The following is a 25,286-nucleotide window of genomic DNA, read 5'->3' on the forward strand; positions in this document are numbered from 1 at the left end:
TAATTTCAGCTCTTCATTCAAGTAAGAGGAAGGAGCAAAGCTTGTTCCTTCCTCCTATTACTGTTTTAAAGCTATTGTTGACACAAGATATGTTGTATGACAGAGTAATACAAGAATAGATGCTGTCTTGGCAGCTTTTCTCCAGGAGAGGTGTTGGATGGGTTAGTACAGTGGTTTCAACCATGCCATGCCGCAGCATCCTCCCTTGAGCATCCTTGTTCTCTCAGGCACCTCTGGAAGTTGGAGAGATGTTCCCAACTCCTGGCACAGAGCTGTGGGGCCCTTGGGGTTCTCTCTCCAGATGACTCCAAATACCATCATTTATGGGATTGGGTGGAGAATGCCTGATGCTTAATTGGGTCATTCTAACACTTGGTCCCTAACAACCTGCTGGAGCTCCCAGTCTGCTTGACCTGATTTTCTCAACAAGTTCACAGCTCTCATGTTGATTAATAGGTTGTTCACACTTGTTACATGTCTGTTCTTATAACTAAGCTATTCCCTTCTCTTATAGTGTTAACTGAAGTTCATCTACATATGCTACTATTGTTGTCAACTAGGCCTAAATTATGCTGACTGCCATGCATCCCCATAACAGTTCAGCTAAAATAATATATAAAACTACTTTCATACTTATATTTCTTGCAGTAGGATAAATGTAGGATCATGGTTGTAGTCTGTGTTATCATTTAATCTTAGCATGTTCCTCTTGGAGACCTAGTGAGTGCTGTTGTTTCTTACAGTCTATACCAAAGTAGCTTGGCCATCCAGTTCTTCTGGTGACCATATGTAAATGTACTAGGAATTATATGTACTTTGAAGATGACTGATACAGTTATATTCCCCGTATCACCTTTTGCCTGACCACAGCATAATACATCATCATTTTCTAGACGATAAAAGGCTTTACAACAGAGAAAGTATTTGAACCAGATTGCTTTACTTGTTTACCTAGTATATTAGGCCAGAAGACATATTCTAATTGACTTGTGTTTTTAAAAACCCCTTAAAATGCTGGAAATACAGGAATAGTGTATTTCCTGTGCATTGAAGCAAGATGTGCAAACAATAAAGAGGGTAAAAAAGGAAATAATGACTGTTGTCATCCTTATTTATGTTTAATAAGTTGCCATTGTTCTAAAGGCTTGTGAATCTGGACAGTGAATTCCTGCTGCTCCTGGCTATGGGTTTTCAATATGAATCTCTTGATTCTTCAGAAGAGAGAGTCCTCACTAGTTAACCACAGGCTGATATAGGCATCATAGTTGACCTGATGCTTGCTTTTGAGCTGAAGTACTGGTTCCCATGAAGTATTCTTCGACAGTCAGTATGTTTAAAGAGGGAAGATTTTGAAAAAGAACGGAAAAAAGCCCATTCTGTTCTTCAGGCTCAGTTTAGTTTAATCAGCGTTTTGTCTTCTAATATGTTTTCCTCTGTTCACACAGACTTTAGCCTTTACAATTTCTATTACGTCACTAACTTTTTATATATATGTGTAGATAAATGTATATTTACATTGATCTTTATATGTTGAGAATTATGCTTATTAAGGTATTTACTATCTGCTAAAGTTCATTTACTAAAGGAACTTGCTATTTGTATAAAAAGACAAAATTCAATGGAGTGAGAAGATATTTCATTTTTATGGAAATTTGTGAACTAGTGTTTGGTATTTATAGCTCATGTGACTGATAAGAAATTTAAGTATCTTAATTATAGGATTACAGTAGATTGATAGTTAGACATGATGTAATGTCTGATTAGTAGTTCATTATGTCTTTTTGACTGTGATGCATATTGAAATCTAAGAAATAAAGCAGTTTAATATTTCCTCTGTTATAGGTAGCTTGCATGCAGCTCATCAATGCTCTCGTTACATCTCCTGATGACTTGGATTTTAGGCTTCACATCAGAAATGAATTTATGCGCAGTGGATTGAAAGAGATACTGCCAGTAAGAGTCTTGTAGTCTCTCTTTGCATTACTATTTAAATTATTGGACTATTTGAGCTTGAGAGGGGGAATGGGAGAACAAGTTCTAATAGGTTATTCTCAAAGGCATTTTATTAATCACAGAATCACAGAATCATATAGGTTGGAAAAGACCTTTAAGATCATCGAGTCCAACCATAAACCTAACACTGCCAAAAACCACCACTACACCATGTCTCTAAGTACCTCATCCAAACGTCCTTTAAATACCTCCACGGATGGCGACTCAACCACTTCCCTGGGCAGTCTGTTCCAATGCTTGATAACCCTCTCGGTGAAGAAAAATTTCCTAATATCCAGTCTAAACCTCCCCTGGCGCAACTTGAGGCCATTTCCTCTTGTCCTATCACTTGTTACCTGGGAGAAGAGACCGACCCCCACCTCTCTACAACCTCCTTTCAGGTAGTTGTAGAGAGCGATGAGGTCTCCCCTCAGCCTCCTTTTCTCCAGGCTAAACAGTCCCAGCTCCCATTAAGCCTGGGCATGAGCAGTTAGATATGAGAATCAGTCTTAAAATAAGAATGAAAAGGTGAAGTGTGCTCCTGAACTTTATGCTGGTTCCTCAGCTTTTTAGGACTTTGATTTAGAACACGTGACAGACTGTTGTGCAGACACTTGTTAAGCCGGCTGAAGCCATATTTACCTTTTGAACATGTAACTTAACTCATGTGTTCTTGTAATTTTAAACTTTAACATAATATAGACTTATGGAAGTTATTAAAAAGATAAGATTTGTTTACATATGGAAATGCTAATTTTGCAAGCCTTTCTACTGTTTCTTCTTTGCAGCAATTGAAATGTATAAAGAATGAAGCACTAGATATTCAGCTGAAAGTGTTCAATGAGCATAAGGAAGAAGACATGATTGAATTCTCTCATCGTTTAGAAGATATTAGATCTGAACTAGAATATCCTTTTGATATCAGCAAGAGAAACATGAACAAAAAAAAGTGTATAATTGACATTTTTCTTGTATAATTTCTGTTTAAAAAAGTTATCAGTCAACATTTGACTGAAATATTTTTTTTCTTTGCTATTACTCTCCTTAACTCTTTTACTGAAGTAAATGATGTTTACAACATGGTGTGGAATACAGTTAAGGACACTAGCGCTGAAGGATATTTTCTTTCTATTCTCCAACATCTTTTGCTGATAAGAAATGACTATTTTATACGGTATGTTTAATGCTATATTAAATGTTAATTATGGATTTTGTTGTAATTTAGTTATTAATAGAATATTTCTTCCATAAATTTAATGATAAATACAGTTTAGTCTTTTTCTGTAAAGATTGCAATTCGTAAGTATTCCTTTGTGAACTCGTGTTCAAAAGTATCAGCTTTGAATAAGAATGCCACCTATATGTTGTTGTCTTTTCTGCTTAGGATACAATTTTACATATAAATATAGAAAACTACTTTTGTTGAGATGAGAACCTTATTGACTGCAAGTATAAGTGATCAGGACAGGTCTCTTAATGGTCATAAATCATGGTAGTAGCATTGTAATTTTGTGGCATATTTGAGTCAAAGGACAAAACCAAGTATGCACAGAAGTCCACTTTATACAGAAACCTGAACATATGCTTAATTTAGAGTAACTTTTGGTTGGGAATTGAGTATTTTCAATATACACTATAGATCAGTGTGAACATGTTAGTGTCTGTTGGAAAATTAGTCAGATAAATTACAGGGACATAGTTAATAAAATCTTAGATGTTTGAAGCTGCCAAATACTTTACTTTCTAAAATCTGCTTGTGTTGTTTTTGAGGAAACTCCGGAGGAACCAGATATGAACTGAACAGGGAAGGAAAGCTGCCTATTTTCTGCAGTGTTCTGCATAACCTTGCATTTCAGGCAAGGTCTAGCACAAATGTACCCTTAAAGGTTAAGAGTGCTTGCCTAACATGGGTACACCTCTTCCACCTGAAAGGGTTTGAATTCACAGCTTGCATGTTCTGGGCAAGTGAGGCAGCTGTCATACCCCCTGGTGTTTTAGAACAAGGTGCTTTTAATTCCTCTTACTGAAGCAGGACTGCAATGCATCCATAGTTACAAAAGTCACAAAACCAGAAGAGATCAAGCTGAAGGAAGAGCATTCTCTTTACTGGGAGGAAGCAGGAGGGAGTCCTTCCTTCCTGTATTTCCATAGGGGGAGAGATGTGGAGTTTATAATATAAGAATAGTTTATCTTTAGGTCCACTGTTTTCTCAGGCTTTGTGTAAACTGTTCTTGTGTAATAAACTGCCGGATGTATTTGTCCTTTAAGACTTTTGGGGTTTGCACCTACCTTTCCATGGAAATAAATCAGCCCAAATCTTTGGACCTTACTGTGCTCATAGACAAGATTTTAAGCATATGTTAATAAATAAATATGCTGTAAAAGAACTCATCTCTGTCTTTAGTCCACAGTATTTCAAATTAATTGAAGAATGTGTGTCCCAGATAGTGTTACATCGAAGTGGAACGGACCCAGATTTCACGTATCGTAAAAGATTAGATATAAATTTCAGCCACTTAGTAGGTAAGTACTATGTTTGGAAATGATTACAGTATCATACTTCTTTATATGTTCCAAAAAAACAAGTTGAAGTTGTACATGTGATTAATAATCTTGTGTTCCCTGTATATGTGCAAGTGTGTTTGTTTATTTTTTCAAGATATTTGTGTAGATAAAGCAAGATTAGAAGAATGTGAAGAGAGGGCTTCTGAACTTTCCAGAAAAGTAAGTAATTTTTAAGTTATGTGATCATAAGATGGACACAGGGGATTACTTAATAGCTTTATGAATGGTGTAACTGAATGTGGCATAGTTTTTAACTTCAAATTACTATTTAGATCTATATTTAACTGGGAATTTGGATGTTTCTGGTGGACTAGGAAGCAGAGAAAAGTGGTGTAAAGTAGTTAACCTTAACTGAGAGTATTTCTACTATTTATTTTAAGGTTTCAGGTACAAATCTCCCAAAAATCAACTGAATACTTTATTTGAACAATTATCAGTTTCTTCAACAAGATAAACAGTGGGAGAATAAGAATTGACTCATTTGTATCTACAGACTCTGTGTTACTGTACATCAGTTTTTTAAGCCACTCTGTCTAATTCCAACCTAAAATACATTAAATACTTTATGCCATTTCATATAGTAAAGACTTGTAATGGTAATAGAGATGGTACTTCAACTTAGTGGATATAAGAAGTTAGAACAGCACATACATTGTATGTGTCCTTAGTATTGTTAACACATGAGTTTTAACAAACACAAAAGGACAAGTTGGAATCTAAAGAAACTATGCAGAACTGATTAGTATCAACTTTTTTTTTTTTAATTTTTATTTTTTCTTAGTTTGAAAAAGATTTTGTAGCTCATCAGGAGACCCAGGCCCTACTGCAAAAAAAAGAAGAAAGAATCAATGAACTTGAAGCAGAATTACAAGCTTTTAAATCACAGGTATATGACAGTTTGAATGTATGAAGTATTGTTTTTGAAAGGGACTTCATTTTGCATCTTTTGCAGATTCTGTTAGTACAGTTGAAGGTTTTTTCAAAGAATCCTTGTTATCGATTATTATTGACTGTTAGTTTCCTTTATTTCTGTTTTATACAAAGAATTGTAGCGTGACATTAGTTAGCTGTTTGTGTTCCCAGATGATCTTTTTTGTGCCTGAGCTCTGTTAATTAAACTAGTTTCTTATGTTTCATTTGGGTTTTGCTTTCAGTGTCATATATTTCCAAAGTAATTAACCACATAGGGTAATAAGTCTTATGCTTTTAGATTAGCATTCATCACTGTGATCTTTATCCTTCCACAGGAAATTATTCATTATGCAGTTTGCTTTGCTGAAGCCTTACCATGGATATCCAGCAGTGAAAGAAAGAACCTGTGGCTGGATAAGAACACTTCCTGATAATTTTTTAATTTTGAAGCATAAATAGATATTTGAAAATGTGATGGAGAGGAATAGTGCAGATTTTTGAGAGTAATACTTGAGTTAACTTGTAACTGCTTCAGCTCTAAAATCTGTGTAAGGATATTGTGTGACCAAGTGATTTTTCCTGTGTCTTATTTCCTGGAATAAGAAGCACAGTCTAAAAACGGCTTAAGAAAGGCAAGATTGGGAAGACATGCATATAGGAAGGTGATAAAATATTTGTTTTGATTATAGAGTTTTTTTTATACTTTTGAGCTTGTTTAATTTTCTTAGGAAAATTAGTTAAGCTCTGTTTTGGTTTGTTTAAAAATGTCATTCTAATTCAGGTTTCTGGTCAGAATTAACTGTTAATGTCAAAGTCAAACAGGCTTTAAAAGAAGGAATTAAAAAAATTGTTGCATTCTAGAAAAATAATTCTAGTGAGAGCTCTATATCATTCATTAAGAAAGTATTTTTTTGTGTGTATGTTGAAAACATACTTAAAATACTTTTTGTGAGTGAAATAGGTTTTCTCTCCTTACTTAAAATACTTTTTGTGAGTGAAATAGGTTTTCTCTCCTTAAAGTAGGAATCTTTTTCTCTTCTTCACAGTATTAAATATAACTTTTTTTTAATGTGCAGACAGTGAGCATAACATATGCTTATGCTCACTAATTATCATACCATGAGTTATCCCACTGTTAATGGGATACTTGGAATGTTTTGTAAATATTAAGTAATTGGTTACTGCAACTTAGTACTCTTAAATCTGTGTTAAGAGGATGAATCTTTGGTTTCCATATGGCATCAGCTGCTACTTAGCATGGCTACTTCCACCTCTTATGACTATTTTTCTCCTGGTCTCATTTCTTTACTCTTTTGTTGTATTTGGTATTTGTTTGTGTATTTCTTTCCTTATTAGAGCCTAACCGTTCAGTGTCTACTTGTCAGTGTAAACAATGTGTACGCTCAGAAATTCAAAACAATACTGTTGTGCGTGCATTTATTTGTATTTATTGATATTCAGCTATTTAATTTTAAAAATATTAAATCCTTTGCGTATTGTATTTCCCTCCATTTTTTAAAAAAGAAAATGAACTGTTTCAGCTTATAATTATCAGTTGAAAAATTGATTAATACTATCACAAGTAGATAAATGTTTCTTATTTATTCTTTTGTTGTTTTTGTCAGGTATGTATTTATTAATGTTTGAAGGCCTATGATAGAAGTTCTTCAAATAGTAGAAATAAATATTTTTTTTTAGACTTACTGAAGTGCTAATAAGCCTATCTTGATACAGTATAGATGTCCTTACTATAGAATAAGAAGTCAGTGTGTAAGGCAGCTGTATTATTTTGAAAGATTTTTTTTCATCATTACTTTGTGCTTTCAATTCTGTAGAATGAGAATGCTCCTATATTAGAAAATATCTGTTTTTCAACTGAATTACCGATCTCTTCAGATTTTGCTATTATGTCCTTGGAATGTTTCTCTGTAATCTGTAGGATTAGTAAGAACACTAGAGAATAGCATGTTATTTTTTTAATTTGAGCTAAACCGTGGTAGTCTAGATAAATTTTTGTCAAGATACCTATCAGACCCTTCTTAGATGATGATCAATGAAATATGAGAAGTGGGATACAGCATTTCAGTTTGTCATTTTTGGAATGTACCCTTGGTCTGAATGTCTGCTTCAAATGTTGTGAGTTCCAATTATGAAATCAAAAGCACGTTGGCCTCAACAAACATAATTCATATTTGATTTTCCTATACAAGAAAAATGGCACTGACTTTCAATTGGCTTGCTGGATTTAATCTGTAAACTATGGTTGTTATGGCATTTTGTTGATAAAAAATGTGAAATTGAATATTCTTATTTTCCTTATCAGTATGGCTCCTTGCCACCTGGTTTTCTACCATCAACACGTGGAGATGCATCTGTCATTCCACTGGAAGCTGCAGGACCACATCAACTGCCACCTCCTCCTCCTCCACCGCTGCCTTCTAACGGAGCAATTCCACCACCACCACCTCCCCCTCCTCCTCCACCACTTCTGAACGGCTTGGGAATTCCTCTGGCTTTCGGTGGTGCTCCTCCACCACCACCTCTACCAGGCCTGCCTGGAGCACAGCGGTCTCCACTGTCATGTACTTTGCCATTTGGAATGAAGCCTAAAAAAGAATTCAGACCTGAGGTTACCATGAAAAGACTCAACTGGTCCAAGGTAGTACTGATTAAAGGCAAACACTTGATGTGAATAGATTGTCAGGAGTAAGACTATATAGAGCAATTGATACATTAGTTAAAATTATGTAAGATATGAATACTTTCTGCCTTTAGTTTTCACTGTTTTCCAAAACCTGTGTTTCACTGACTCATGAATCATCTGGGCAAGTATCTGTTGACTTTCTGAGATGACTGGAAAAGTAATTTCTGGTCTAGAATAATACAACCTTCATACCGGCATGCTTCCTGGGTCCTACGTGCCTTGTCTTTTAGCAAACTGTTTGCACTGGATCAGTCACTGCACTGTACTGATAGCTATGCAGTTTCCAAACAAGTGTCTTGCATCTATCTAGCCTGGACTGTGGGAAGAAACATTGCAGGTCTCTCCATTTGTCCTTAGTGTAAATGTACTTATGTAAATTTAATGGTTGAAAAAATATAGAGTCTGTTTATTTTTTTTTTCTTCTCCATTGTGACAGGATCAAGTATACCAGGACTATCAATCTACTGAGTTTTGAAAACTATAATTATTTAGACCAAAATAAGCCAGTAAAAAGTTTTTCAGAGTTTTATGAAGTAATCAAAGCTACAATCTAAAAAGTAAGGTATTTAATATCTAGTTAAACCAGCTGTGTTCAGAGATTAGTTAAAGTTTACCCATGTTTTAAATCTAGAGCAAATATAATTTGCTACATTTAGACCTTGGATAACAGAGTATGTTGTCTGTATTGCTTTGTATTGTTAGAATCAGTTTGTCCAAAAGCATTTACTGTAAACATTATTATCTTCAATCAGAAATATATTAACAAATCTAAAGATGAGTTATATACCAAAAGTTCATGTTTTTTACAGAGCTCTTAAGTATTCAGTTTGCTTTAGACTCTACAGAGCACAGTCTCTGCATAGTATCAAAATAATTTAATTAATAAAATTTTGTTTTGTCTCTTGCTTGTAGATCAGGCCTCAGGAAATGACAGAATCCTGTTTTTGGGTTAAGGCGGAAGAGGAGAAGTATGAGAATGCTGACATGCTTTGCAAATTGGAACATACCTTTTGTTGTCAAAAAAGGGGTAAGTAATTGATTGCTTTAATTTTCAGCTTTTTTTTCAGCTTTCAGCAAAATTCTTGGGGCTTAAATACTACATGAAAAAATTTAGAATGCGACAGTAATGTTCTGTTTTTTATGTGGAATGTGTGAAGAAAAACTTTGAAAATCCCAGACTGCTTAAAGCAGTAATATTGAACTATTTTACTTAGAGTGACAAAAGGAAAACCTTACCAAAAAAACTGAAGAAATGCTTCCGGATAATACAGACTTTTATTCAGTCATGTTTGAAAAAATATTTATAAAATTTTGTCAGAATACCCTAATAATATACTGTGACCTAATCTAGAGTCCAGAAGATGATGTGTTTACCCTCAGAATGTATATGATAATTGATGTGTTTTGGTTCCATGAAGGAGGAGAGTCTTTCAATGAAATTTTTTACTTTCTGATAAACCTGTAGCAATGTTGATCATCTTTGATATTTTGCTTGGCTTCTTCAGCTTTTAAAGCCTTGTGGCAAAATATTTGAAAGTATTTCTGGCTTTAAGGCTTTTCTCCCTTTCTTGGAAGTAAGTTGTCTCGCTAGTAGTTTAGGTTATTCTGCCCCATATATAAAATGTCTATATTTCCACTGTTATTTCTTGACACATTTTTCTTGTCCCACCTCCTTGATCGGTAGCAGAGACTTAATACCTTGGGGCAAAGGGTTGCAATGATTAATTCCTTTTCAAATTGAAAAGGCATTATTGTATTTTTAGTTTGTTTTACAAATTTCACTTTGATATTTTTATTTAATATAGTGCATGGCATTCTCAAGTTTCTTTTTTTTTTTTTTGTATGCTTTGGTGTGTATTACCATTTTTTCTTTTTTTTTTTACCATAACCAAGAACTTTATTCTGCTTTTGTCAAAGCCGGCTTTTTATGTTCTAGCAGTATTTCTACTGAGTTGACTATTACAGTTTATTACTGTTGATACTTAATAATATTAAGAATGTTGTACAAAAGATAAAAAGGCAAGAAAACCTCACAGACCATAGACATTTTTGCTTGAATCTATTAGAATAAGTCTAAAAGATAATTGTGGTGCCTTTATAATGTTAAGAGAATTCCCAAGAATGTTCCCTGAATTAATAGGTTGGAAAGTTTAGAAGTCACTGGAGGAAATACTGTTTCCTATGTGTAATTAAACAGTAAAATTTGGGAGACAAGATGATGTTCAGGCCAAACATGTTAATGGCTCAGAAGAGGATTGTGAATCTCCACAGACAGCGAGAACATTAGAGTTAACAAGATTAACATCCCTTCAAAGTTTAACTGGATAGCCTGAATACATTGTTTTGACAAAACCTAATAGAAGAGATTATTGGATTGACAGTTGAAAAATCAGTGAAGTACACTCTTATACCAAGGGGCGGGAAGGGGGAGCGATTAAAAGGCTATAGCCTGCAGGGACAAATTTGATTTTTTTTTTTTTTTTACAGGTGAAGTTTACTGCTTAATCTTTTTTTTTTTTTTAAGTTTTGAAATCTCTCTCATCTCACATGGGTGATATAAGTGTGCCAACATCTTAATTTTTCAAAGGAAGTGGATACACTAAAGATTTTATTTAGAGCAGCAAGTAGGTGTCTAAAGGGCAACATGGAACTAAATTTCATCTCTGTTCAAGTGAGTAGTTTACAGAAATTTGCATGAATGCTTAAACACGTAAGTAGGCAGCACCAGCATCGCAATGTCTCTTATTAAGAGCATGAATTCTAGTACAAAAGACAGTAACTGCTTTTGTTCTCAAGACCATGGAGAGAGGGGATGCTTCTTCGTAGCTTATACGTAACTTATTGATTGTAACAAAACTTGCTGAAGAAATTGGAGACATCCAGTTTTCTTCACTTTTCAGTCTTGAAGAGATTTAACACTGTGCTTTCTAAAGTAGAATCAGGAAGCTATTCACTAGGCTCAATCTGGGAATAGTCCTTGACTATTTCTAAAGCTTTGTCTCTAAACCCAGAAAGATGAGAAGTTGAAAATGATTCTGTAGCCAAATGACAGCATGCAAAGCATGAGCTGGTTTCCACTGTGTTGAAGAGTCTGCTTATGCACTCTTTGCACTGAAGTCATTGTGTAAGAGGAGGTATCTAGTTGTGGAAACAGGGACCAGAATGTTTAATGATGCTTTAAGTGAATTTTATTCTGATTAAGTAAAATCAGATTGAAGTACTCAAATGTTCAGTTGCTACATTTTGCCAGCTGATGTGCCAAAAGTATTTCAGTGTTGATCCAGAAGAGGAAGTCTTATGTGTATGTAAATAATCCACTGAGGAATTTCTACTAGAAAAAGGAATACAGGACAGTATAGAATAGATCTGAAGCTTTAGGAGATGTTTGTATAGAAGTTATAAATGATGTTGATTCTGAATGGGTATTGAAGCAATCGAAATAACTGAAGATGTTACGGAGGTATGAAGGAAACATTACTGCAAGAATAAAAAAGTAAAAGAGAGTCTAGCTTGAGAATGTAGGAAAAATAGTGAGTAGTAATATGGAGTAAAGACTATTCATGGAGAAAAAAAAAATCACTCCTGTTGAGGATGTCTGGAGACATGTCAGAGACATGTTCTTGAATCATGGAATTATTTAGTTTGGAAGGGACTTCTGGAGGTCATCTGGTCCAATCACCTTGATAAAAGGTGAGTCAGCTTAGTTTAAGTTGCTTGGGACTTTGTTCAGTTAGTTTGAGATACACCTAAAGATGGAGATGTATGGATGGACAACCTGCTCCTGTGTTTGTCACCATTGTGGTGAATTTTTTTTCGTAACATCTTCTTGGAATATCTCTTGTTACAACTTGCATCTGTTGACTCTTGCTCATCGTGCACCTCCAAGAAGAATCTGGTTCCCTCTTATTTGTAGCCTTCTGTTAGGTAGTTGGAGACAGCAGTAAGAGTTCCCTTGCCCTTTATCCTTCTCAAGACTGACAGCTCTCAGCCTTTCTGTCTGCATCTTATGTTTCAGCCCTCTAATCATCTTGATGGTTTTCTGCTGTACTCGTTCCTTTATATCTATATTTTTCTTGAAGTGGGGAGCCTCAAACTGAAAAAGTACTCCAGATACTTCTCCCTGAGAGAGAAGGGGAGTAGAGGGAAATAATCACTTCTTTGACCTGCTGACAACAGTCTTGGTAACTTACTGGAGGAAACGTTTTCACTGTGCTGCTTGTTTAATAATTATGATGGTGATGGTAATAATGATGAGTCCATGTAAAGGGCTAGGGTGGTATAGGGTATTTTCTTTTCATTCTTTTACTTGTTATAAAGCTGTTTTTGTCACTTTCCAGAAATTGAACCGTTTTGTGAAAGCAACATGTTTTATAAAAATTAAAACTTTGAGCTGGAACAATTGAGACGTATCAAAGCACCAGTTGCAGATGGTATTCTTGTAGCAACTTACTGAAGACAAAGTGCAATTTATTTATTGACTCGGAATTTATTCTTGTCTCAGAACAAATTTGTAATCTTAAAGAAATGTGAGATTATATATATGAAAGAAGTAGGCAAGGGTGTAATGGAAAACCAACTTCTTTGTCATAAAACCATATAGATTTACTACACAGGGAATGTGGGAGGAGAATATTAGTTCAGAATCTGGAAATACAGGTCAGTGTGTGGTTGGAATATTTTCAGTGTGAATACTTGAGAAAAGATTTGATTGTGACAGAAAAGTGTACATACATTTAAGTATTTGCAAGAAAACATGACAGTTTATTGTGAGATGCCCCAAGAAACAAACAAACAAAACTTTCTGGAACCCTCAAATCATTAGCATTGTGTCAGCTTCTAAAAGAATAACAGTAAGGAGGGAAATCACAGCCTTAAAGACTTCAGTGTGGAAGTACGGTATGGTTCATGTCTCTCTCCCTGGCGGGGGTGGGGGTGGGGAGAAAAATTTTTGAGGAGTTCTGAAAATAACATGATGAATGTGAATGGTGTGCATGAATGATCTTTGGTTTTCTGATAACTTTTCTTTTTAAAGGCAAAAAGAAGGATTGGTATGAAGGGTAGTTAGAGACTTGAAAGAGAAAGAAATAATAAGAAATATCAAGTGTTATAAGATTTATCAGGATTATACTCATGGTTGCAGATCAGTGAAGAAAATCTGTGAAAAGCCTTTTTGGCAACAATGGTATCAAAGGAATCTCTTACTATAATTCTTCGAAAACATTAAATTGAATATATGACCTAAAATTAACTTGTATGTGAAATACTGAGCAGCAGAGCTGGAGCAAATCTTATATGTGCTTTTATATTATCTTAAGCCTAAAAGATAAGATGAACAAACAAAAATGCTCATTATCAAATGACAACGGCTTTATAGTAGATGTGTTGGAAGGCTGATGGAAGGAGAACAATCACTGGTATACGATGTTAATATGCTGCCAACTTTGCTGGAATGATCAGACATACAGGGGAGTGGCAGTTTGCATAAAAGGTAGCATGAAGTGTAGCAGCATGAAAATCTTGGGGGTGGGGGTGGGGGGAGGAAGCCTACTGTGCAAAACCTTGTGAATGGAAATTCCTTCTAATAATATAATATTATACTGTAGTAATAACTCTCAGATCAGATGATGTTTGTGATGAGAAAATGTTAAGTGAGATTAGAGAAGCTGCAAATTTTGTGGCAATGAAGTGGGAGATTTAACTACCTGCATATGGGTTGAATCGATTCGTCATCAGGATGTTACAAGAAGATAAAAGCTTTGGATGCAACAAATTACTGTTTCCAATATTCCTGTAACCAATGCGAAAGGGAGCTGTTCTGGGAATGGGCTGGAGTCACACACAGGACCTAGGAGGTCAGAGGAGGAGGGAATGATCACTATCTTAATGTTGTACCAGGAGAGAACTATCCAAATAAATGTATTATACAGGTATTCAACTTCAGAACAAGGAACTGAATGAAAGAGGCAGATGGTCAAGCAAATAAGATACCCACACCTACTAGCAACCCAGAGGCTATTCTGAAAATGCCATCTTAAAGATTTGAGTAGTTGTGATTGAGAAAAAGCCCAATTAAAGCTATGGGGTAAAAAATGCATGTGACTCGATAGGAAAGTTAAAGACAGTATCTCAGGGAAAAGGATAGCATTAAAAATGTGGAAGGCCTGCCCAAATGAAGATAACAGGAAAACTCATTAAATGTAGCTAGATAAATGTAAACAGGACATTCTTCACATACTCTTTTAGAATTCTGAATTTCCTGAAAGGATACTTCAGCTGATATTGAAAAATGTATTTAATTTTTTGAAAATGAAGTTAGCTAGGGAATTGGTGGGACCACTTGGTGACAACTTGAAAAGTTCAGCAGTTTCAAAGAATGTTAGACAAATTCAGGGGTAATAGGTCCAAAAGGAATAGGAAAGGATGTAACGTTCCTAGTCTAGTGTTTGTAGGAAGAAGAGCTTCCTCTTCTGGGAATTGAGGAGAATGGATTATAAGTAGTGATAAGGCTGGTGTAGTGTCTTTAAGTAACACCTCTTACTGCAGCTCTTGGAGAGAGAGTGCTGGGCTAGGGGGATCACTGGTCAGACTTAGTAGAGCATTTATTAGGTTCTTAGTCATGGATATAAGAGTGCCTGTTTGCTTGAAGTAGCTTCAAGCTACTATATTCAAGACTTACAATGCTGAAATGAGGTAAGTTTCTATATGCAAATGCTTGGCCTTGTCACTTATAGAAAGGAGAAAAGTAAGGAAACACCAATAAGAAATGTACTTCGTTTGTGGGGATACTTTGAAGAGTAGTACTGTTGTGAAAAAGATACAGCAATAAGTTGGTGGAAGTCTGTGAATAAGTGTAATTAATGTAGTGAGACTATAGTAGTTAGGCTTAAAGTGGGATATGTGATCAGGATAACTCAAGAGAGAACCAGCTACACGTTGCTTGAAGTCATCCTTTGGGTGCTTGAAGTGGTTTGCCAAAGGTGATTCCAAGACTTAGGAGGTTGTATAGAGTGTACAAGAAAGCAACCTCTAACCAAAAAGAAATCTTTGGAAGCATTTAAATACAAAATGACAGTTTGTTTCATGTATGCAAAATATAAGAAAGGTAGTAGTTTTCTGAAATACATGCTTTATAATTAGTGTGCTGGGTTTATAAATATCCTATTAATAAGTTGATTTGACTTGATCCAATGAATTTTTTTTTACATAACTGTTATGTTTAAAGTGTTAAAGTCCAAATGAGGATCAGAAATTGCAGATCAAACATACAAGAAACCACTCCTACATTCGTCATTATTTTTAACGATATGCAGATAACTGCAGTTAAAGTGAGATGGCATGGAAAATTAGAAATTGACTCTTCTTTCTTTTCTAGATACTAAAGGGAACTGACCTGTAAACTCAAGAAAGAAAGATTGCATGATCTCTCTCTCTCTGTCTCTCTCTCTCCCTCTCTGTCTCTCTGTCTCTCTTTTTTTTAAATCAACTGGGACAGATTTTCTTCCTAATCTTATTGGAGATGGCAGTGTCTGATCCCATCACACCAGAGCTCCTGCCATACTTGATTATTTAGAAATAAAGCACTTATGTGGGAGTGCTATCTCTGTTGGCACTTGTCTTGAAAAGGTCAATATAGTTCTCTCTAATTTTTTTTCTTTTACTTTTTTTTTCTCTCCTGTATACTCTGTAAGAAAAACCATCAAGGCCTAAACTGCTATGGTGCCAACCAAATCTCAAACATTTTAAACCAGAAAAGAGAGTAAATGGTAGCAAGAAGGTCACATCAGCAATAGGAATTAGTTTAGTCCTGTATTTGACATGCCACAGCCTACCCAGCATAAGCAATAGAACTCGTGGTCAGCCACCTGAAGGATTAGGTGGAGCCCAGTGTCCTCATACTTTCCTCCTCTAGAGGAGGATTTACACAGAAGTTGAAGGAGGATTTACACAGAAGTTGCTTCAAACTGTGCTTCTTACAGAATCTTATTATTATAAACCTGTAAGACTGCCAAGAATATAGTCTCGTAACTTCTGCTAATAATATAGCACTGAGTAACTTGAGTTACCTTTTAATGTTATCATTACGAACTGTGTACAAGTAGAAGTAAAGCCTGCTATGTGTTTAAGTTTGGCTGCCTTGCAGTATCACTCTAACTACCCTTTAAACCAAAATTATTCTAAAAGATTTTTGCATATAAAATGAAAAAGGAAAAAAAGTTGCTTTCTGAAGAACGTGGGAGTAAGTTATAGGCATTTATGGGGGACAGCAACCAATCACTTTTATAAAGCACTGAAATGTCAATGGTATCTTGCAATTTTAATATGTCATCTTTCCATCAAGGGAAGAGATGGTATATTTACTATTGCATCAGTGGTAAATTTATTAGTTGTTTCTATTCTTAACAGATAAAATTATCTCTGCTCTTATCTTAGTTAGGTATCTGTATCAAATATATTTGTTACGTAGAGATTGATATTTGAGAATCCATGAATGAATATATTCTTGTGGTGGGTTGACATTGGCTGGCAGCCGGATGCCCACCCAGCCACTCTCTCATAAAATGGAAAAGCTTGTGCATCGAGTTAAAGACGGGGAGATCTCTTACCAATTACCGACACAGGCAAAGCAGACTGAATTGGGAAAATTAATTTAATTTAATTTATTTGGTTTTTTTTGTTTTGTTTTTTAATGTCCTACCACAGGTAGGAGAAACCTTCAGTTGTTCAGACTGTTAAATGTACTTAAGGAAGTGGGATGTGAATAAATCCTAAAATGTGACTTTCATATTGAGATAACCCCACAAATATGTGGCAAACAAAAAATGGAAAACCTGTAGAGGACATTAACATACTAATGGTTGGAATAATCTGACAATAGCATTTATTTTGTAGCTTGTTTCTTTTTTGAGCTATAAATTGTGGCACCTTTTTCCCTTTAATCTCTTTCTATGGCAGTTTCTTAGGATGAATTCTCCCCTCCTTAGTACCCTAATCTGAGTACATCAGAATCATCAGTAAATCAGGTAGTGAAAGGGTATTGTTGAAGAGTTTGTTACAGCACTTGTAAGTAACCACTTAAGCAAAGTATAAATTTTACCTTAATTTTAATTTCTTTTAACTTACTTTAGCTTAATTTTTTAGCTTTATGGCAGAGTTACAGTATGTGTTTGGTGATTGGTTCTTACCTTCTACACACAGTCTATTTATTATTCCCTGTCAGCTTCAAAACAGAGTGAGTGCTTTCCTTTCTCCTCAGTTAAGTGCCTTGAAGGAGTAGTTCCTGTAGTTCACCTTTACCTTTTTCTTTCAAACAAGCGATTCTTTTTTTTCATAGCTGATTTCTACCCAAAATGCAGTATTAGACTGCAGTCAACTCATGTTTGCTGAAAATATGAGTGTTTATTCAGGGTAACAAAAGCACTCCACTCCCATTTTGCAAACACTATGGTAGGAAAAGCCTTGGAGGGCTTGATGTTTTAGAAGGAACAAGAGTGTTTCCTTATTGATTTCTAGTAGAGAATGTTTTTACAATGTGAACAAGTAAAATCTTAGAGGAGATAGATATTATTTTCATGTATCCAGAGAGGGGAAAAAGTCTGCTCAGTATCATAAGTCCTAAACCATAAATACCAATGGAAGGGAAAACCAGGTTTGGAACTTAAAATGCAAGTTAAAGGAGGTCATCGCAGTGCCCCTGCTCAATCTGATAATTTCGTTTTTTTGATTGAAAATGCTCACTTTAACAACTTGTATGTTTGTCCCTATACCAGCAAGGATCTTGCAAGAATTGATTTGCTAGTGTTTGTATTGCACATGAGGTTTAAAACGCTATACACCTACTACAAACCTATTTTAGTGTGTTATACGTCCTTTTTAGTTTTGTTACATGGTTATGCACTAAGTGATTTTGATGAATTTCTAACCTAATGTTACAAGCATTTATATCTGACTAAAGGTAACACTATATTTGAGTGCAATAAAATCTTCATTACAAAAGTGCTTTTATTGTAGCCTTTTTTCATTGTGAGCTGAGAAAAATAATTTAAATGCAAGAAAAGAAATGTTTAGCAAACCTTATTTGGTAAACCTTCAAAGTCACTGTTGATGAAAATTATTAATATTTACATTTCCACGAGTACTACTTTTTGTCCTTTAGAAAATCTACCATTTAGTTTCTCAGTGAACGGCTTGATTCAGAGAAAATTCATTTCAAGGACAATTCATTTTTAAAAAAACAAAAAAATTAAACAAGGAGATTATGTGTTAATGGAACAGTGACTTCCAATTAGGCAGCTGTTAGACAGTACTTGTGTAGACACTGGTACGCCATGCAGAATATAGCAGTATATTTGGCAGAGCATTTGGTTCTGTTTGCATTTGATCTGGTTCTGCTGGAACAATATTTTAATTTATTCATATGCAAAAAGTGGTTATAGATGTCTTCTTTCCTTACCCACCAAGATTACATATTGTTTTTTACCTACTATCTCCGTGTAAATATGATCTGACTTTATCTAATACATTACTTCTTTTATTAATTCAAGTGCGGTCTTAGATAAAAAACAGTAAGTTGATTACCTCATGTGAACATTTGAGAAACAGACTTATATTGTAGGCTGCTGTTCTCCTCTATGTGATCTCTACGTGATAAATTTCTCATACAGTTTCTTCATTCTAAATAGATTCTTCTAGTCTGTAAATACCTTGCCTTGATAGTTTCCTAACAGGCTTTTTAACGGGGCTCTTTCAATATATTTTATGAAACAAATATCACCATAAAGGATGTGTATTTTGTAAATGTCCTGTAGATGGGGTTCCCCCCCCATTAGTAGCCATCAAGTTCTGCAGGTTATGTAAGAATGGAGAGAATTTAATTGATCTGAAATGGGAGGATTTTGTTTGGGAGGTATTCTTTTACATAGGATACAATCTAGTTCAGCATTCTGAAAACTTTCCTAATAGGACAGGACATGTATGCATGATTATTTATTATTATTATTATTATTATTATTATTATTATTATTATTATTATTGTCTGGCACAATAGTTAAATATTTACAGGGAAACAGTAGTTGTGTTTTCAGATACATTCTTCTTCTGGATCAGTTGGTTCATTTCACTTTCATTTAAATTAAGAGAATGAAGACAATGGACAACATATTCTGTAGCTTTTAACAACCTTGTATTTCTGTTTTATGGCTTTGCTTCCCCACTCTTCCTATTTTTACAAGTTAGTGGGGCTCTACTTTTCTTTTTAACTCGCAAGATAGTTATTCTACAACCTTATTCACCTCTAACAGCACCTGAATAATGAAACTTAGAAACCTTATCTGCTCTATTATTCAGCTTAACAGTTGTAAAGACTAAATGTTTCCTGCTGTGCAATCTGACTTGTCCTTTGATATAGAAATGCCTGTTTCTAAAATTGTAAATGCATATGTATAGCTGGCAAGGGTAACAAGCTAGAAAGAGACTACTTAGGGTGACTGCTTATCTTTGCAGTTCCTTGATCGTGCGGTGTAATGCCTTGTGGCACTTAAAATTTGGCTGCAATGTACTTGATATGCATGCAGCAGAATGTTGTTTTCAGTGTAAGATCTCAAAGTATTGGGTCATCTATTCGAAACAGTGGGAAGAAGGAAAAAGCAACTAAATGTTCAGCAAGATTGTTTGAATGAAAGCTGCTATCAAAGCTGGCAAAATGCAGGGTAGATGTAACTGGAATGTGTGAAGAGAAACTGGGATTCAAGGCTTAGTTGCACATTGCAGGAGAAATCTTGGCATGTGGAGTTCAACAGATCTATAATGCTGTTGTGAAAAGAAACAAACCTGGATAGATATAGCTAAAAAAAAAAAACAGGTTAGATCATCCTAACTGCAAAAATCCAAGAGAGAAAGTTTATTGTCAGTAGCAATCTAGCAGTATGAACTAAATTGCTCTTTTAATGCTCTATAGAAGAGAAACAGTAGTGGTAAGTGGAGGATTGGACTCAGACTTGAAAAAAGGGAAGATAGAATCCATTCGCTGCTATCAGTTGACTCTCAGAATGCACCTGTGAGTCTGCCTTATTCAGCAAAATAATGGAAGAGGTAGTGAGCAAGTGGGGACAAATGGCGAGTTAAGCTATGCTGTGCAGTGCATGCTTTATAATAAATATAAAGAATCTGAGCCACTTGAACAAAAATAGTTTTTTTGAGAACAGAATACCCGTATTCACTGGAAGCAGACAGTTCTGATCTTCAGATTACTGTTGCTGAGAGAACCTGGGAGTAGACCAAAACTCAAAGTATGAAGCATATTTGGGACTAAATAAAAGCCTTCCTGAAACAGCAGTGGCAAAAATAAGTCAGTATGAAAAGAGTAAGAGAAATTAAGGACAAAGGTTTCTTGTGTCAAGGGGCTATCGTGCCTCTGATTTGTCAAGAAAATACTGTGATTCATTTTGCTAGAACTTGGTAGTCAATTGTTGAGCATATGTAAACCTAACAGGAAGAGAGAGATAAATTCCTATTCTACAGCATTTAGAGATGTTAATGTAATCAGTACTGAAAGGACTAAAACTGATGCAAAGCAGCCTTATTTTTCCTTTCTTATCTTTCTCCAGCATTTAAAAATTTGAGGCTAATACAAAGATGTGTGACCAGATAATAAAGAAATACTATTATTGTTGTTGTATGATAAATTGTATTTTTCTTTGTAAAAGACGTGTACAATAAATGAATTTGCATACTAGACTGATTATTCAGAATCTCTATAATAGAATCTACATCATCTTCAGTCTCACAAAAGTATAGCACAGACTTTGAAGAGCAGGAATTCAAGAAGCTTTAATGATACGAATTTTGTTTGCCTGAGTTGCTGAAGGAATGAGAAGTTTTCTGGACAGGGTTTTAATGCATGCTAATTAGAAAGTCTTTTAATATTTAGCCTAAAACTATATTCACAGTATTTGTCTGATATGCTAGCTTTGGTAGGTACGTTAGATTTCCTGTTAACTATTTCTAATGCAGAAATATGTATCCTTTTTCAATGTAAGAGATTAGAATTTGCAGTGAAGTTACACTCAGTTTTATAGTATGGTGTGGTATTTATGTGTTCTCTAGCCAAGATGAGAAGATGAGAATTCACTTGCAATTCCATCAACACCATCCTTTAGTGTCTGTCACCGTAGTACATGAGAAACAACAGCGTTTTAGTGAGAATAAATGCTACAGTTCTCTCCCTCTTGCTTTTTAATATTATATTCTGAAATGCTGTATCTTAAAGCTTGCTTGCCATGGATGCTTTCTCAGTTTGAATCTCTTTCTCTGTTTACGATTGGCTGATCCCTTCATTCCTTAACGTACCACAAGAGTGTGTCATAGTACAGTAAATGATCTGTATTACTGAGTATCTATTACAGATTTGGGGAAAGATGAGAGAAAACCTTAAGAAATACAAATTTTGAAAGTAACATCTGTTGTACTTCTGTAATAATGCTGAAGAAATGTGGTTCTGTAATTGGAAGATACATAGGCATACTTTCAACTAGAAGACTTTTTGCACTTTTTTTGGAAAAGTGAGGTCAATGTTATTTCCTGCAAGTTTGTATTTGCAGTAAAATTAGCAAGCGGCATCTTGTAACCCGGAACCTAGTTTCCTAGTTGATTCCTGTTTGTGTCAGTTTTTTATATGTCTTTTGTATTAGGGAAACCTTTTAACAGAATATTTTTATTTAAAGAAAACCATAGCGTTTTATTAGCTATTTATGTAGAATAGTACACAGGATATTAAATCTTTGAGTATATTTAAATATTTTTAAGTACTTAGGCTGTGAATTAATGGAAAAGGTTCTTTTGTGGATTAGAAATCATGTACCTAAATTACTAAATTTCTCTCACTCTTTTCTTTTTTTTTTTTTTTTTTTTTTATGGTAGTGATTAAAAGCTTTTAATGTGCAAATTGTGAAATACTGTTCTAAGATCAGAACACCGATGTGTTCTTGGAAAATTGTGCTGCGGATTCCGATATAGTCTCCGGTTATACTCTCCAGTTCTGAGGAAAAAGTTAAGGTGATTTACACATGTTTAGTGTGCATCCTGTTTATTGGCTTACCGAAGTTGGAATTTTCTTGTCTTTTTTTTTTTTTTTAAAGAATTATGTTTATGTATTAACTAAACAAACAATCTTATATCAGATTAGGATTTCAGGATTTATTTAAAATTTCATGGTTGGGAACTACAGCCCTCATTACTTTTAAATTTACTGGACATCTCATGCCACTGAGTACAAATAAATAGCATGTACCTTTTTTTGTGGGGTTTATGGTGCTCTAACTGTTTTGAATAAGGGAAGTAAATTTATTTGTTATTTTGAAAGGCTATAGTTAGATAGTGTTTCATTAAGGTATGTAAGGCATTTTAGTGTTATTGGTTATTTAATTGACTTTCAGTTTTCCCAGAAAGTTGCTCTTGACTCCAGCTGTTGCTCATACCTGTGATTTTATGAGCAATCATGAAAAATGCTCTAAAAATATAGGGCAACTGGTGCAAAGGGAAAGTCCAGTACAAATGCAAACATGGAAAACAATGAAGTTTCTTGGAAACCTTTTTACCATGTGCTTTTGTATTTCTGAATACAACAAGTGAAGATAAGCAGTAGTTAGAAAAGTCACATGAAGATAGTATTTCATTTAGATTATAAAGTATTTTAATGTAGATTTCTGGAAAGAGACAGGAGGAGGCAAGGACTATTTGCACAAAATCAGCCTCTGGATGTATGAGAGCAATGCTAGGCTAAGCTTCCTTTGAGAATGAAATATATGCTTTTTGTTTCAATATCTTAGTTCTGGTAGTACAGTATATCAGAGTTGCAGTAATTAAGCAACTTTTGTATATAACCAATTTCTCACATGGATTTTGTTGGAGAGAAAAAAGATCTAAGCTGCTTGCATCTTTCAAAAAGTTAGGTGCACTACTGTCAGGAGCAGCACTGAGAACACTATGTTACTTTTCCTTTTTTTAATTTTTAAATTTTTTTTACATTTCTGGATTTAAAAGAGATGTTGGCATTTTCTGTAATTAACCTTATCAACCTAAACCCGTCTCTCTGTTACGTTCAGATATACATTGATAAAGGTATTAATATCAATCAGTCAGGGGCGTTCTAATGCTTTGTTTCCCCTATAGATTGCTATTGAAAAATATTTTTTTCTGCTATTTAATAAGTCTAACAATAAGAAGCTATAGCTCTTATGTACTGAGCTTCTTATGTGAGAGTCCCTGTAGCCCAAAGAAAACAAAACAATTTGGTACTGGAATAATCTGGTGTCTAGAGGTATGTGATGCAATTTCCTCATACTGTACACACCTTCATGAGTGTACTATAAATACAGACGTTTTACCTGTTATAGTCTGTAGTTTAATGATTTTTCTGATAGGTGAACTTGTGGCTAGAGTTACTACATGGTACTTGCTTTCTTTTTTGCTTTGTTAGTTTTCTTCTCTTTCAAGGCTTTCTTCAAGAGAAGCAGAACTTTCATAGACATTCCATAAGGTAATAAGATTAAATAAATGACCATTGACTCATTTTGTATGTTTTTCTTAGTACTCATGATTAGTTTTTTTCTGTATTAGACCTGTCCAAAATCAATAGTTAAAATGGGCACTCTTCTGCACAGCCTTGAATAATGGGCTTATTACAGGGTATATTAAAGCATATAATCTAAATGAAGGTATGCTCCATTTACCTTTACCTGCCGTCTCATTATGGCTTGAGACTATGAGAGTTTAGTGTTTAACATGATGAGCACACTGAGTCTTAACAGTGTAACTCACATGCTTTGACAGTATACTGTATAATAGTGTAATCTTTTGCTTGACACACAATGCATTAAAACTTCTAAAACCTCATTAAGTATTCCTAATGTCCTATTTCAACCACTGGTAATGGGCTAGGCAACCTTTAAATGTGTCTAAATTGATCTTACAATTTGATGTAAACGGTAGTGTGTTAAGCAGAAACATCCTAAACTAGAATATGTTTGGTAAATCCAGTTGTTTGAGTGTATGAGGTCAAACAGATCCCTTGACTTATAGAAGGCTCAAGGTAATACTTACCTTTTCTGAGCTGTTTAACACCTCCAACTCCCCAAGGAAAACAACCACCACCACTCCCCCCCAACAAAACAACCTGCCTTCCCTTGCTTTCTGGAATATTTCATCTCTTTCACTAGTTAGTTTTCTAACACTATTTAAAGATGTACTTTGGAAGTAAGCTGAAATTATTTATCAGACATTATAGCAAAAATTAAGACAGAAGTCCTTAAGATTAATTTCTGATGTTTACGAGCTTAAGCCAGCCTAAATTGTGTGAACTGGCATCTAATTTTAAAAACATTTGGTTATTTAAATGTTTGTGGCAATATTACTCAACACATCAGGAAGAGTGAGGAGGTCAAGGTTGGAAGACAGGTTTGGGTGACTGAACTACCTTCTTGTAGTTTTCTACTGAGATTTGACATAATTTTCAAGTCTTTGAGACAGTTTTGGTCATTCAAAACTGATGACTTAAATCGGAACATATTGACAAAACTGAGATAAGAGTATAATACTGGTGATTATGCTAAGCCCAAAAGTTGTGGCATGTGTTTGGGGTGTGAAAAATCAAATCTCAAATTCTTTCTGTATGTTAGGTGACGGCCTTGTTCTTCTCACTTTTGAAGTACAGGTGCTTCTTGTGTGAATACCTATCAACTTCTTTTGCTGAATTCTGTAATATACTTTAATTAAAAACAAAGTAATACTCGCAGCCCCCCTCTCCCAATAACTACCTGATTAGTTATTAAAGTGCTAATTATTGCTTTTAGCTAGTAAATGATTTTAAATACCTAAATAATTATTAAGTCTACTTAAATGCTACTATATAAATAACTGCTAGGTCATGAAGAGGTTTTGTGGTAGCTACTAAGACCAAGAATTTTCTTGCTCTTTTTTTTTTTTTCTGAACATCTTGTGCATTGTGGTCAATATTTGACTTTTACCTCTAAATAAAATAGTCTAAATTTAGACTCTTCATTTATTACTTTTGTATTGTTTCCTTTTAGCTTTTGTTTTCATGTATGAACTGTTGTAGTAA

The 25,286-nt window shown here is 34.7% G+C and overlaps 1 protein-coding gene across 4 annotated transcripts in view; it reads left to right on the plus strand.

The window, feature by feature from the left end:
• The window catches only part of DIAPH3 (diaphanous related formin 3), a 249,115-nt gene that overhangs the window by 57,665 nt on the left and 166,164 nt on the right, over window positions 1-25,286 (plus strand). For all 4 annotated transcript variants that reach the window (XM_075488665.1, XM_075488675.1, XM_075488656.1 and 1 more), the window contains 8 exons: window positions 1,843-1,953; window positions 2,781-2,899; window positions 3,050-3,166; window positions 4,397-4,515; window positions 4,652-4,716; window positions 5,339-5,443; window positions 7,793-8,128; window positions 9,086-9,200. In XM_075488665.1, coding sequence (XP_075344780.1) covers window positions 1,843-1,953; window positions 2,781-2,899; window positions 3,050-3,166; window positions 4,397-4,515; window positions 4,652-4,716; window positions 5,339-5,443; window positions 7,793-8,128; window positions 9,086-9,200 — 1,087 coding nt within the window. The remainder of the gene's footprint in view (window positions 1-1,842; window positions 1,954-2,780; window positions 2,900-3,049; window positions 3,167-4,396; window positions 4,516-4,651; window positions 4,717-5,338; window positions 5,444-7,792; window positions 8,129-9,085; window positions 9,201-25,286) is intronic.

Source organism: Mycteria americana, chromosome 1, assembly GCF_035582795.1.
Source record: "Mycteria americana isolate JAX WOST 10 ecotype Jacksonville Zoo and Gardens chromosome 1, USCA_MyAme_1.0, whole genome shotgun sequence".
Taxonomy (NCBI): Eukaryota; Metazoa; Chordata; class Aves; order Ciconiiformes; family Ciconiidae; genus Mycteria; species Mycteria americana.